The 12,824-nt window shown below is 52.1% G+C and overlaps 1 protein-coding gene across 11 annotated transcripts in view; it reads right to left on the bottom strand.

Moving 5' to 3' along the window:
• Positions 1–12,824, bottom strand: part of DNMT3A (DNA methyltransferase 3 alpha) — a 136,738-nt gene that overhangs the window by 59,235 nt on the left and 64,679 nt on the right. For 10 of the 11 annotated variants that reach the window (XM_066378714.1, XM_066378724.1, XM_066378718.1 and 7 more), the window contains exon 3: positions 9,196–9,300. In XM_066378714.1, the coding sequence (XP_066234811.1) occupies positions 9,196–9,300 (105 nt within the window). Of the gene's footprint in view, positions 1–8,467; positions 8,566–9,195; positions 9,301–12,824 lie in introns of those variants that run through there. The other variant, XM_066378725.1, reaches the window with a different exon arrangement.

The raw sequence follows: 12,824 nt of genomic DNA, 5'->3' as shown, positions 1-12,824 counted from the left end.
AGCCAGCATAAATATGTGTATACGAGTAATAAATTTAATTATCATAATTAACCTGATGGCTATTGTTACCCTCCCTTTCCCAAGACAGAGGCTCCAAGCCTTACTTCAGGTCACACACCTCCGAAGTGGTCAAGCTGCCAGAGTGACCCAGATGTAGTGGAGGCATTTGAAAGCCAGCTCCTGCTCTGGGTGGAGTCTCCAGGAAAGCCCAACCTCAAATCCCAAGGGTTCCCCGGAGGAAAAGAGGCTTTGATGGGCCTAAGCAGGGGCCCGGGAAGGCTGGGGGAGGGCTAGGGCTGGGGGAGGGCTGGGGGTGAGCTGCAGCTGCTTCCCTAACAGCAGCCCCTGCAAGGAAAGGCCAGTGGCAAAGCAAGGCAGAGTAGGAGCCTGCCCAGGTCAAAGCCAATTCGCCAGACTCCCTCCCTGACTCATAACCCAACCCCAGCCTTCCTGGAGGAAATTAAAAACAATTTTTAACTTAGTGATTTTAGAGAGACATAGAAACATCTATGTTTCTCTATGTGCCCTGACAGGGGATCAAACCAGCAACCTCTGCGCATTGGGATGATGCTCCAATCAACTGAGGTATCTGGCCAGGGCACATAAAAAAATAAAGCCCTGGTATGGTTAAGGGAGTCAATACATGGGAAATGGGGCCCAGGTGTAACGCCGGAGACCTGGAGACCCTGGAAGACCCCGGAGGTGCAAGCCAGGGTCACGGGTTGGCTCTGAGCGCCGAACTCTCCCTCTACTCCGGCGATGGGGGCTGTGGCTGAAAGGAGTCTTCACCCCTGACCATGGGCAGCTCTGGGGAGGGAGGCCCAGAGGCCAGCAGATGCAGAGATTGCTTTTCCTGTGCCCTCCTTGGCCTCACTTCCCCCTTCCTGGCCTTCCTCATGTTCCTGCCACTGTGCCTTTCAGGCCCTTGATAGTGTTCAGCTCTGTGCCAGACAGGAACTGGCATCGGGCCAGCATTGGCCTCTTGATTAAAGACAGACAGACACACAATCACACACACAGACACAGGTTGTGTACCACTGCCCAGAGAAACCTGCCTACCCAGCAGGACCAAGATGCCACCGAGTGATGTCAACAAAATCACAAACAGCCCCCTTCCACTCATACCTGCAGCCAACTCCACTTCCTCGGCTCCTGCGGGCCGGTCAGCCGCCCACCAAACCCTGGACCCCCAGGTTGACTCCACTTTCAGGAAACAGCCGCACGGTTCACTCCAGCAAGGCAGCTCTCCTCACCCAGGTGTTGGCACCAGGCCTTCGCTCCCTCCTGTCCTCCACTCCAGGCCTTCCTGCAGCGCCTGCCCTGGCAGCCCTCTGATCTGACTGGCCGGAAGTGGCTTTGAGACAGGCAGAGCCAGAGAGGTCCTCCCCACGCTGACTCCCAAGAGAGATTCCAAATGCCTCCCCACTCTGCTTCCCTGGGGTGGGTGGTGCCAGGCTCCAACACTTCGAAACTAGGAACCTGACCTCTCCAATTTCCTTCTCCCTAGTGTACAGGCTAAAAGGGCCACCAGTGGGGTCAAAGGACAGTAGGACCAGAGACCAAAGAGGGCCACCTCTGGAAACATAGGCCCCAGCCTGGGCACCCACCAGTAGATTCCATTTCCTTCACCACTGAGGCTGGGAGCTGCCTTCTCAACCTCCCCTAAAGATCTCTCTACCATGTTCTACCATGTTCCACCGTGTGTGTGTGTGTGCACCCACGTGCGCGAGACAAGCTGAGAACTTCAGGGCTCGGCAAAGCCTTTGAGGTCACTCAGCCCATGCCCCAGCTGTTCATGGCAAACGGACACAAGGACAAACATACCTAGTGAATGGCCAGGCTTCTCGGGGTTCCGCCTCCAGCAGGGACACCTGTCTACCTGAAAGAGGACCGGACTGTGCTCTTTGAAGTCAACCTCAAAGGATTTCAGGCTGAGCTGAAGGTTCCCTTGCAAAATCCATTATGTATAGAAGAACCACATATTTAAGTAAATCTCTTTTGAAGTTCTCTATTTTCAACCTCTACCATCCATGCCTAGGGTGACAGGTTTGGTAACAAGGGAACACACCATGGAAATGGCTCTTTCTTTTCTGTGCCTCATGTACCTTTCTAAAGTTTCTGAAAGTGCTCCCCACCCCCACCTCAGCACTGGGGTATGCTCATCCTGCCCCACCCTGTGACATGATTGCATAGCTTTAATCACATTGCCTCTCGCCCTTTGTCTTTCCAGACTTGAGAGTCATAATCTCTTTAGTCTGTCCTCACTTGGCAGCCTCGCCTCCCCCTTGATCAATTTAGCTGTCCTTCTCTGGAGCTTTTCCAGCTTGGTTATATCTTTCTTGAGGTGGCAGAACCGAAAATTCCCTAGGTGAAGATGATGAAAGAAAACCAATGTCAACAACCCTGCCCAGACGCATGTGCCGGCGAGTACCTGCTGCAGTGGGGGGGGGGGGGGGCAGGTGCAGCTGCGGCTGTGACTGATTTTTGCTGAAGGTGGCCCTGGAATGTGTGACCCTGGGGAAGGGGCCAGGGAGTAATGAAAATAAACAGGGATTTTTGGAAAAACAAAACAGAGATTTTGGGATTTCACTGAGATTCTCTCTTTTAATAGGACCAGCAATCTAGACTGGCTTTTGAAAGGGCCCTTGGCAAATCTGCTTCCTTCCAGAAATCTTGGTCTCTGGCAATAACACTGACGTGGTGTCCGAGGGCTGGAAACATCTGTTCTCACCCCTTCCTCTCTCTCCTCTGCAGTGGCCAGCAGCACTGCCCTGCCAACTCTGTCCCACCAACGCCTGGCCCCGGCAGGCTCTGGGGGTGTCTTCTGGCATCAGACCACCTACCTACCCATCTCCCTGCATTCCTTTGTGCTCGGCCCATCCTGCTTATGGATTCCAGAGCCAGCTTCCCAAATATGACTCCCATTACTTCAGTCCCCCCACCCCCTCAAGAACCTTCCTGATAAACACACACACATTTTTGAGATGATAAAGTGTAAACCACTCAGGCTGCCTGCAAACTACCTCTTTGACCAAGATGGAAATCGTTGTTTGTTTGTTTTTTTAACATTTTATTTATTTATACATTTTTAGAGAGGAGAAAGAGAAGGGGAGGAGCAGGAAGCATCAACTCCCATATATGCCTTGACCAGGTAAGCCCAGGGATTCAAACTGGCGACCTCAGCATTCCAGGTCAACACTTTATCCACTGCGCCACCACAGGAAGGGTGAAATCATTGTTCTTAAACGAAACCCTACTCCACTCCGCCTTCAGGCACCCCCCCCCCCCATGTCACACTCCTGTGCTTACCCCACCCCCACTGCCCCTTCCACACCTTAGGAAGGAAAGTCTCCCACTTTTCCCTTAACTTCTAAACCCAAGTCCAGTCCCACCCCCAGGATGTCTTCAAACTTGACATCCAGCCCATGGTCCAAGTTCTTTGGTTCTGGATGCCATTAGTGGATGATGATCTGACCAATCAGGTGAGGGAAGGAGTAGTTGAATCTGCAGGGCAGTCACAAGAAAAGTCTCTAACCCGTGAGAAATAACAGCCCTGTTTTCTCCACACCTTCCAAAACATGATAAGGCAGGGGAGTGGGTCGCAGGCTGGGAGTGGGATGCAGCAGGGAAGGCCCCTGAGGGGCTAGCTAGGGGCTGGGGCCCAGGAAGGAGCGGGAGCGATTCTCTTTCATTCGGGAAGTTTTGTGCATAGAAACTAGAAGGCTGCAGGGGTGAGTGGAAGGAGGAGCTGTTCTGACCTGGCCCGAAAGAGGGGATGTGAGCTCTGTTTTAACTTGGAGACGGATGGAAAGGTCATCTCGGGCTGGAAAGTGAGCCAGTGCTGCAGACTCCAGCAGCAGCCGCAGGACACTGCCCCCAGTGGCCTGAGCCGCAGAGGAATGGCTCCCTAACGCCCCCCAGTGTGTGCCCTGGTCTTTGGCTCTGAAGTGGGGCGGTTCTGCCTCGGGGAACTCGCTCACTCAGGCGGGTTGGAGGTTCTGCTTCGCTGTCCAGGGAGTAACTGCTGGCCGTGGGCCGGCCTGGCTGAGCGCACTGCCTGCTCCAGCCACATTTCCCCGCCCCCTCCCTCCCTTTCTGGGTTATTCTTAGCAAGAGGTGACCTTAGAGTGCTCCCACTGAGCAAAATTAACCCTGGAGGAAGTTGGTGGGTATAAATCTTCAATGAATAAATACATACAGCTAGTAAATAGGGCACAGAGCCCCGAAGGGACAGTCAACCCCAGGATCTGGTGGGCAAGGGCAGAAACTGCCCCTCCAAGTGCCCCAGCTGTAACCAGCATGAAGGACAAAAGCAGTCTCAGGGCTTGTGTGGGCTTGTGACTAGGCAGGAACCAGCTTCGGACACCCTGACTTCTTATTCCCAGGGAGCTGGTGAACAGGAAGATGCCTCTTCCGCCCAGCCCGACGTTCATGCCCACATGCAGGCTCACATATTGGCCAGCAGAGACCAGCCCGCCCTGGTGCTGCTGTCCCCTCCTCCCTGTCATAGGCACCGGCCAGCCCACAGGCCCTGAGTCCAGGTGCCAGATCCCTTCCTAAGCCCCACCCAGCCTGCAGCGGCTTCCTGTTTCCTGTCGCCAGCCCTGATTGCAAGCATCTTGGCTGAGCCCAGTGCCACAGACCCAGCCGCTGCTCGGTTTCACTGCCCCCCCCCCCCACTTCTCAGCCCACCACAGCCTCACCCGCTTCCCCATGGGCTCCTGAGTACTTGGGTCAATCACCCCCCTCAGTTATATTTTCTCCGTACGCTTTACAGACCAAGTCTACGCAAGTCTACGCACGGTTTTCAAACAGCCCTGTGTTCATATGTTAACAACTGAAATTTTGGATAGCCAGTTTTCTGGATTGCGTGACTGAAGGGGTAAGGAGGGACAAGCACCACTGGATTTGCAGGTGGGAGGTGTGGAGTCCATCCTCTCTGAACCTCAGTCTCTTCATCTGAATGTGAGGAAGGTAATAACAGTGGCCCCCCACCTACCTCACATAGGTTTGTTTGTAAAGGCCTTTGTAGGCAATAAAGTGCTGCTCAGCTCTGAGCAGTCACTCATGGTCTCTGTCCTCAGTGAGGTGGCACACAGTGCACTATGCCTCGGCTCAGTGCCTACAATGCTGGGTGGCACTAAACATCAAAGCTCGTGAAAGAGACAGGCCCTTACCACCTGCTTTTCCAGCTGTCTGGGGCCAAAGGCCAGGTTTTAGCTTTTGTTTTTGTTGTTTTAATTCCCAACCCATCAAAAAAAAAAAAAGAAAGAAAGAAAGAAAGAAAAAAGAGAGAGAGAGAGAGAGAGAAAAGGAAAGATACTTTTTTGCCCTGGCTCAGTTGGTTAGAGCACTGTCCTGAAGCACAGAGGTTGCTGGTTCAATCCCTGGTTAGGGCACATACAGGAACAGATTGATGTTCCTGTCTCTCCCTCTCTCCCTTCCTCTCTCTCTAAAATTAATACAATAAACACTAAAAAAAAGAAAAAGATTTGTGAAATACAAAATCATGCGCGTGGATGTGGCAACAGTGTTAAACTGATATCAAAGTTTCTAAGTACTTCTCAAATTCTATAGACAGGTAAAAGTTTGCAGACCAGTGTCAGGTCCATAGACCACTGCTGTCAAGCACATGATTGAGGGGCAGCAGGGGGAGGCTAATAGATTGTCTTTTATTTCTTAGTGTACATTTTGATTAATTTTAAATACAGTTCAAAAGGGAGAGCCAGTGTGGGTCATGATGGCTGAACCGGGCTGCATTTGCAAGACAGGCTTTGATGGGCTATGGCTCTGGGGCAGGCAGAGAGAAACGAGAAGGCTGTGAAACATGCTGGACGTGTTCAGGGAGCAGCGAGAATATGTTTCTGTGGCAAGAGGTAGATAGTGAGCACAGTGCAGGGGCAGGAGAGCTCCCATGGTGAGGAGCCAGAGGGAGTATTCTAGATCCTGTTTCCTAAGAAATAGAGTCCCTGGGGATTCTGTGCCACAGACTGTATTTAGTATAATTATGTGTGGCCTCCTTTCTAGCTCGCTAGGTTGAAAGCTAAGTCTTATTGATCTGCGCAGCTTCCCCCACCCTGGTAGGGGCTCAATAGGTATAAAAGTATTTGTCTCTGAGGGAGAAAGGGCTGGGGGTTGGGAAATCATCCTGGGGGTTGGTGGGGTCTGATCTGGGTGAGGGTGCAGCCAGGAGGCAGAAATGAGTGGAAGGCACCCAGGGACAGACAGGCCTTGGGGGCAAAAGAATAAAGATTTCCTAACCTTGGGGTCGGGGGGATGGCGAGGACACTGTATCTCATGCAACCTTTTGCAGGAATAAAGAGCCCAGTCTCAGCCAGGTTTTCCTCTCCTTCGGCGCTTTTCGCTCTACTCCACCTGTTGGGAACTGAGCCAAGCTCCCTCCCCTTTCCAGGCTTAGCTGGATGACACACACTCAGCTGCTTAAAGCTCCCTGGGCCATTCTCAGGGCCACAGCTGCACCAGGTCCCCAAGAAACCCTCCCTGCTGTGCTCCTCTGCTAGAGAAGGGAGAAGGCCAGGGCAAGCACCTGCTCTACAGGTGAACCAGATGGCCTGTGGGCCAGGGGACCCCATGGGTTGATTGACCTCTAGCTGCAGCACAGATTCCCCCTCTGCCCCCTCCCCGCTGGGCCCTGCTACACAGCAAGGACTGTGCTGGCTGTTTTCTCCGGCGTCAGTCTTGCTCTGTTTCCCCAATGTGCTAGGGGTCCTTTCACAACAGCTGCCTCTGCCCCCAGCCTCCTCAGTCAGCCTTGCCTTCTCTATGTTCTCTCTCCCATCTTGGGGCCTCTCTTGAGGTGTCATCTAGAACGTGGGCTGGACCACATCAAGACTGTGACCTGCACTGCCTCTTGCTAGGGTTGCTGAGAAGCCTGTGCTAGGCTCCCACCTGAAAGCCCCTGAGGACACTGGCACCACCAGCCCCTGCAGGGGAGCAGGTATATTATACTGTCAACCCTGCACACTTGGACTCTGTGCTGTTTGCAAAGCACCACTGGCGTGGGCAGGGCAGCTATTATTGGTGGCCATAGCTTACCAATGCAGAAGTTCAGAGAGGTCCAGTAACTTGTTCAAGATCACACAGCTTGTTGAGCGTGGGGGTTGCCAGCTTGAGCGTGGGATCTTAGACATGACCCCATAGTCACTGGTTTGAGTCCAAGGTCACTGGCTTGAGCAAGAGGTCACTGGCTCAGCTGGAGACCCCCCCCACCAGTCAAAGCACACATGAGAAGCAATCAATGAACAACTAAAGTGCTGCAACTATGAGTTGATGCTTCTCATCTCTCTCCCTTCCTGTCTGTCTCTCTCTTGCTAAAAAAAAAAAAAAAAAAAGCTGGGAAGCAGTAAATCCCATGCTGTTTCTTCTCTCACACTGAGGTTGCAGTGGCCTCCAGAGAGGAGAGGTGTGGCAGGGCACAGGCAGGACTGACTAGCTGAGCATTAGCTCTTTGCTGATTGAAACCATTTAACTCTCACAGGGGTCTAGGAGTGCATCCTTATCATCTCTATTTTTGAGAAGGGAAACCTGAGGTTCAAGGTTACACAGGTGGTCAGTGGAGGAGCCCAGATTTAAACCCAGGTCTGTTGAACTCCAAAGACACTGGGCCCTGGTCCAGGCTGGGAACATATGACTCAGTGACCCTTTACCCCCACGCCCCAGCTGTGCCCTCTCACCCCTCATTGTACATCCCTGGCCACACTTCCACACACTAGCTCCTGAATTCCTTCCTTCCTCATCCCTGCGGTTTCACCCCTTGCCTCAGTGATGCACCTTCCTGCTGGTCCAGGGACTCACAAGAAGGAGTCAAAGAGTTGCAAGGCCTTTATTTGCTATGGGTGGGGACTCTTGTCCCCAGCACCCAGATCACAGAGGGTAGGTCATGGGCCCACGCACAGATGTGGAATTAGCAATGCTCTCTGACTCAGCCTGCCCCCCCACTCCAGCCTGCACGGTGCCCCCCCTTCTCTCACTAGGTGCCCCATGGGGGAGGTGAGTGCAGGGGCACCCTGGGAATCTGCACCCAGGGGTGCAGCCTGGAGTCTGCTGCAAGGTGGCCATTCCTTTAAGGTCCCCTGTTTTATCTTTCAACTTCATGTGAATTTTTCATTCCAGGCCATAAAATACCCATATTTGCTTTAATATTAAAATGTCTAAAATTACTTACCAGTTAAATAACTTCACTTCTGAGCCCTCACCGCACCCCCACCCCCTCCAAACCTTCAAGCAGAATTGGGAGTGCTGCCCGATAGTACCCGGTGGCTTCCTGAACCCCCGGCTCTGAGAACCCCGCTTGGGCCAGCTGTGGCAGCCCTCCCTCCTTCTGTCCTCTGCTTTCACTTCAGCCTCCATTCACCCTGACTTTACCCAAGGGAGAAACTGCTGCCCTGCTGAGAACATTTCCTTGAAGGGCAGAGTTACAAATCCGGAGCCCCTGGCTTCTCCTTACCTTCATGCTTCAAGTTTCTCATTCTCAGCTGGAAGGGGCTAAAAGAAAGGAACCAGCTGTCTGGTGCTGGCAAGTAACTACTGCTCTGCCTCCGAGCGGCAGGCGTAAGGCAGGCAGGCTCCTACAGCCCTCAGGCCTTGCCCTCCGGGGCACTCCTCATCTTGGGCAACCCCAGGCCTCGCCTTAGACGCAGAGCAACAGGCACCCAGCTGCCTGGGGCTTGCGGGCCTGCCTGTGGCCTGCACTTCTCCAAGACTGACACAGGGCCCAGCTCCTTCTCTCTTACAAAGGGACTCATCAGCCTGTACCTTCCCTACTCATCTGTTCAGACTCCCAGACCTCAGTTCCCTTCCTCCAGGCTCGCTAGGTGGGGCTGAGGCCCTGGGTGGGTGTGTGGATGGGGAGGGAGGGGCCTGTGCAGGCAGGCTAGGCAGAAGCCAGTTCTGCCCTGTCAGGATCTCCTGCTCCCTTTCAGAAATAAGCCGGAAAGTAAGCCGGAGCCAGGAGCCTGGGTCAAGGTCCTGTTCCACCCAAACCCACAGCGCAAGTCCCCAGGTCTCTAGGGGCCTCCAGGTGAACATAGAAAAGGGAAGTCGTGAGTGGGGTCGAGGGGCTCAAATAATGGGGAAGGGACCACACCACATAGCAAGGTCTTAATGTTTCCAGGGACCTCCAGGGCACACGTCACTGCGCATGGGCGTTTGCTGGGGGGCTGCGATGACACTCACCAGCGGGTGCTTGCGCTTCCTCCCAGGCCGCCCCACCTTCCGCGCAGTCGTGCAAGGCTCCTGCCGCTCCTCCTTGCCACGCGACTCTTCTTGCTCCTCTCCCTCCTGCGGGCACAGACACAGCCTGTGAAGCTAGGGCTGGATCCAACAGGCCTCCTCCCTGTCCCACCCCCACTCCAGCCAGCCACACTGTTGGCTCCCTTGGCGGGGATGAACTTCACCCCCTTTTGCCTAGAGAAGCTTGAGCCCGAGCCTTATTTAAATATATCCTCTGGGGACTCAGGGGCAGACCTTGCTGCCCCAGCAGAATGCAGCTCTCCCTCCAGGTGGCCACATTTCTGAACCTCAGAATCACAGCGCTTATGGTGCAGTGTGTAGTGTTGGGGTTGGGACGATAAGGTTGCTGGTTCGAGACCCCAGGCCTGCCCCATCAAGACACATATGAGACTCAATCAATGAACAACTAAAGTTTGACTTTGGATAATTGGCACACAACGCCATCAACAGTTCAAGTATTATGGAGGTGCTTATCTGAAACCTAGGTATTATTTTTTTTTTTTTAAGATTTTACTTATTGATTTTTAGAGAGAGAGAGAAAAGGCGGTGGGGGAGGTGCAGGAAGCATCAACTCGTAGTTCCTTCTCATCTGTGCCTTGACTGGGCAAGCCCAGGGTTTTGAACCAGCAACCTCAGTGTTCCAGGTCGCCACTACCCACTGCACCTATCCACAGGTCAGGTTAAAAATTTTATTTATTGATTTTTTTGAGAGAGAGAGAGAGAGAGAGAGAGAGAGAGAGAGAAAAGGGGTTGGAGGTAGGAGCAGGAAGCATCAACTCCCATATGTGCCTTGACCAGGCAAGCCCAGGGTTTCAAACTGGTGACTTCAGCATTCCAGGTCGATGTTTTATCTGCTGTGCCACCACAGGTCAGGCAAACCTATGTATTATTAATTGATCAATGTCACCCTACTAAATTTAATTTTTAAATTAAAAAAGGAGAAATATATTTGAAATATAAATTGTGTAAATTCAGGATGTACAACATGTTGATTTGATAAATTTATATATTATAATATAATGCCACTGTAGCAATAGTTATCACCTCTATCACATCATATAATTATCAAAAAAATGAACTAAAGTGAAGCAACTATGATCTTCCCCCCTTCTAAAATAAATAAATCTTTAAAAATCTTTAAAAAAATAAAAAAGAATCAACACACGTACTGACAAAGAATTTGTTTCTGGATATGTGTTTATTTATATGAAAAATCTCATACAGTACAAAAATTAAATTAGATATATATTTAATAAATCACCTTTATTGAAAAGAATAACATCACAAGAAATCATACATTTAGTAATGTTTACTGAAAGGACATGCGACACTTGGGGTGAGGACTAGCATAAGCGATGGGGAACCTCTACAGCCGCTGTGAACAAACTATATCCTGAAGGGTCTACCACGGAGCACGGCATCACATATGCCCGTCACCTCACAGAGGCATTTCAGGGACAGTATCTTGGTTCACCTTGATCCTCACTCACCAAGTTCTGGATCAGAATTTGGTTTTGTTACCCACACCTCTCCCAGCACCTGCTGGGACCGGAGCACAGAGACATAAACCTAGAAAGTCCTCCTGCCTCGGCCACAAACCACCCACAAGTCACTTCTGACTCAGCTGGCTCCAGCATGACTAATCATGAGCAGAAACAATGTTGGGGAAGGACAGAGAAAGGGACCCTGACTCAGCAGAGGGACCACAAGCGGCTCTTCATGCCCTCCGTGATACCAGGAGCCGAAGATGGCTTCTCGGTCTCCCTGGGGAGGGCGCCAACTCAGCGGGGCTGGTGCCACGGAGCGGTAAGGGGAGGCGCACAGGTTCCCTGAGGAATTGATTGAGATGGCCTTCAACGTCACGCTCAACTTAAATTTTCTGTGATTTCAAAATCGTTTGTGGTTTGCCACAATAATTGTCAGGCGATGGTGGGACATGCAGACGGAAGCCTTACCTACACAGCAACTGGCTGTGGACAACAGACCCTTCCAGGAATTCAGCATGACTGTGGGAAAGACCCTCCCAGGAGAAAGTTTTGGGGTTTCACAGCTGAGCTTCCGGGAGTCATTCAAAGAGATGCACGTGGAAGAAGAAACGAGGGGCCAGACCTCAGTACCAAGTGAAGGCTACAGTCCGGCTGGAGGGAGAGCAGACCACAGAAGAGAGCTGGAGTATCCAGAGGAGAGGAAGAGGACCCCAGAGTGCTACCAGAACAAGGTAAGCGAGACCTGCCAGCCCAAGAGAAGTCAGGGACAAAGCAATATGACTAGACATGGTGATGGTCAACCTCACAGAGAGCACTGTCTACATCAGGGGTCCCCAAACTGCGGCCCCCTCAGGCCATTTATCCGGCCCCCGCTGCACTTCCAGAAGGGGCACCTCTTTCATTGGTGGTCAGCGAGAGGAGCATAGTTCCCATTGAAATACTGGCCAGTTTGTTGATTTAAATTTACTTGTTCTTAATTTTAAATATTGTATTTGTTCCCGTTTTGTTTTTTTACTTTAAAATAAGATATGTGCAGTATGCATAGGGATTTGTTCATAGTTTTTTTTATAGTCTGGCCCTCCAACGGTCTGAGGGACAGTGAACTGGCCCCCTGTGAAAAAAGTTTGGGGACCCCTGGTCTACAGGCTGTGCAGTGAGGACCAAGGGGCTGGACAGGGGCTGCACAGGGGCTGAAGAGACTATTTAAGGAGCTAGCTGAGAAAAGGTCTAAAAGAGAAGCAGGGAGCCTGGTGCCTGTCTGTGTGGGTAAGAGGGAAGGCCACCGGGCCAAGTGGTAAGCTCTGGGCATCTGTGAGAGCTCTGGGTGGCCAGGGCTGAGGGTGGCCTAAGGGCACATGCCTGGAGGTAGGCCAGGCCTGCTGGTTCTGAGCTGTTTTCCAAGAGCCCACAGACTCTCCCATTTAAGAAAAGATTGCTTGGATCTCAAAGAGAGGAAATTATTACCAATGCAGCTTAATATCTGTTAAGTTTTTGACTGGATCTATAAAACTATAGTGACTTTCAAGCTAAGGTAGAGCTTTTGCTCTGACTCCACCACTGCTGAATGGGCGCAGTCTTGATCCTTCTGACCAGGTAACTCAGCTCGTACAAAACAATCAGAGTCAATGTGAAGTCGTGAAAGGCAAAAGGCCCGCAGCAAACCAAAGTGCACATGAGCCCAGCTTGTCCATTTGCCATGAGCCCCAGGACCATCCTCTGTGAGCCCCAGCTTCCTCATCCATAAAATGGGTGTCCATTCTGCCTGCTTCTCAGATTTTTAAGAGGACAGATGAACAGATACTTTGTCCCGTCTATTTTGTTTACTATTGGATCCCGAGAGCCTAGAACAGGCCTAGCATTTAGATGGGTGTCCCACACGCCCCCCCAGATGAGAAAGCTTACACACTCCCCGGCAGCCGGAGGCCCGCCCAGCCCCCACACTTGCCTGGAGAGCACTGGGCCAGACCCAGTGGAGCCGCTGGCCATTCCTAGTGGCCAGGCTCATGGGGCTGGAACGCAAAGGGCAGCAGACAAGAGGGGGTGCCAAAGTGGATAAGGATCGGCCTGGGCAGCCATGGGGTCTAG

This window comes from Saccopteryx leptura, chromosome 3, assembly GCF_036850995.1.
Source record: "Saccopteryx leptura isolate mSacLep1 chromosome 3, mSacLep1_pri_phased_curated, whole genome shotgun sequence".
Classification (NCBI taxonomy): Eukaryota; Metazoa; Chordata; class Mammalia; order Chiroptera; family Emballonuridae; genus Saccopteryx; species Saccopteryx leptura.
Note: the sequence above shows the minus strand (reverse complement) of the source record. Positions and strands in the feature narration are given on the sequence as shown.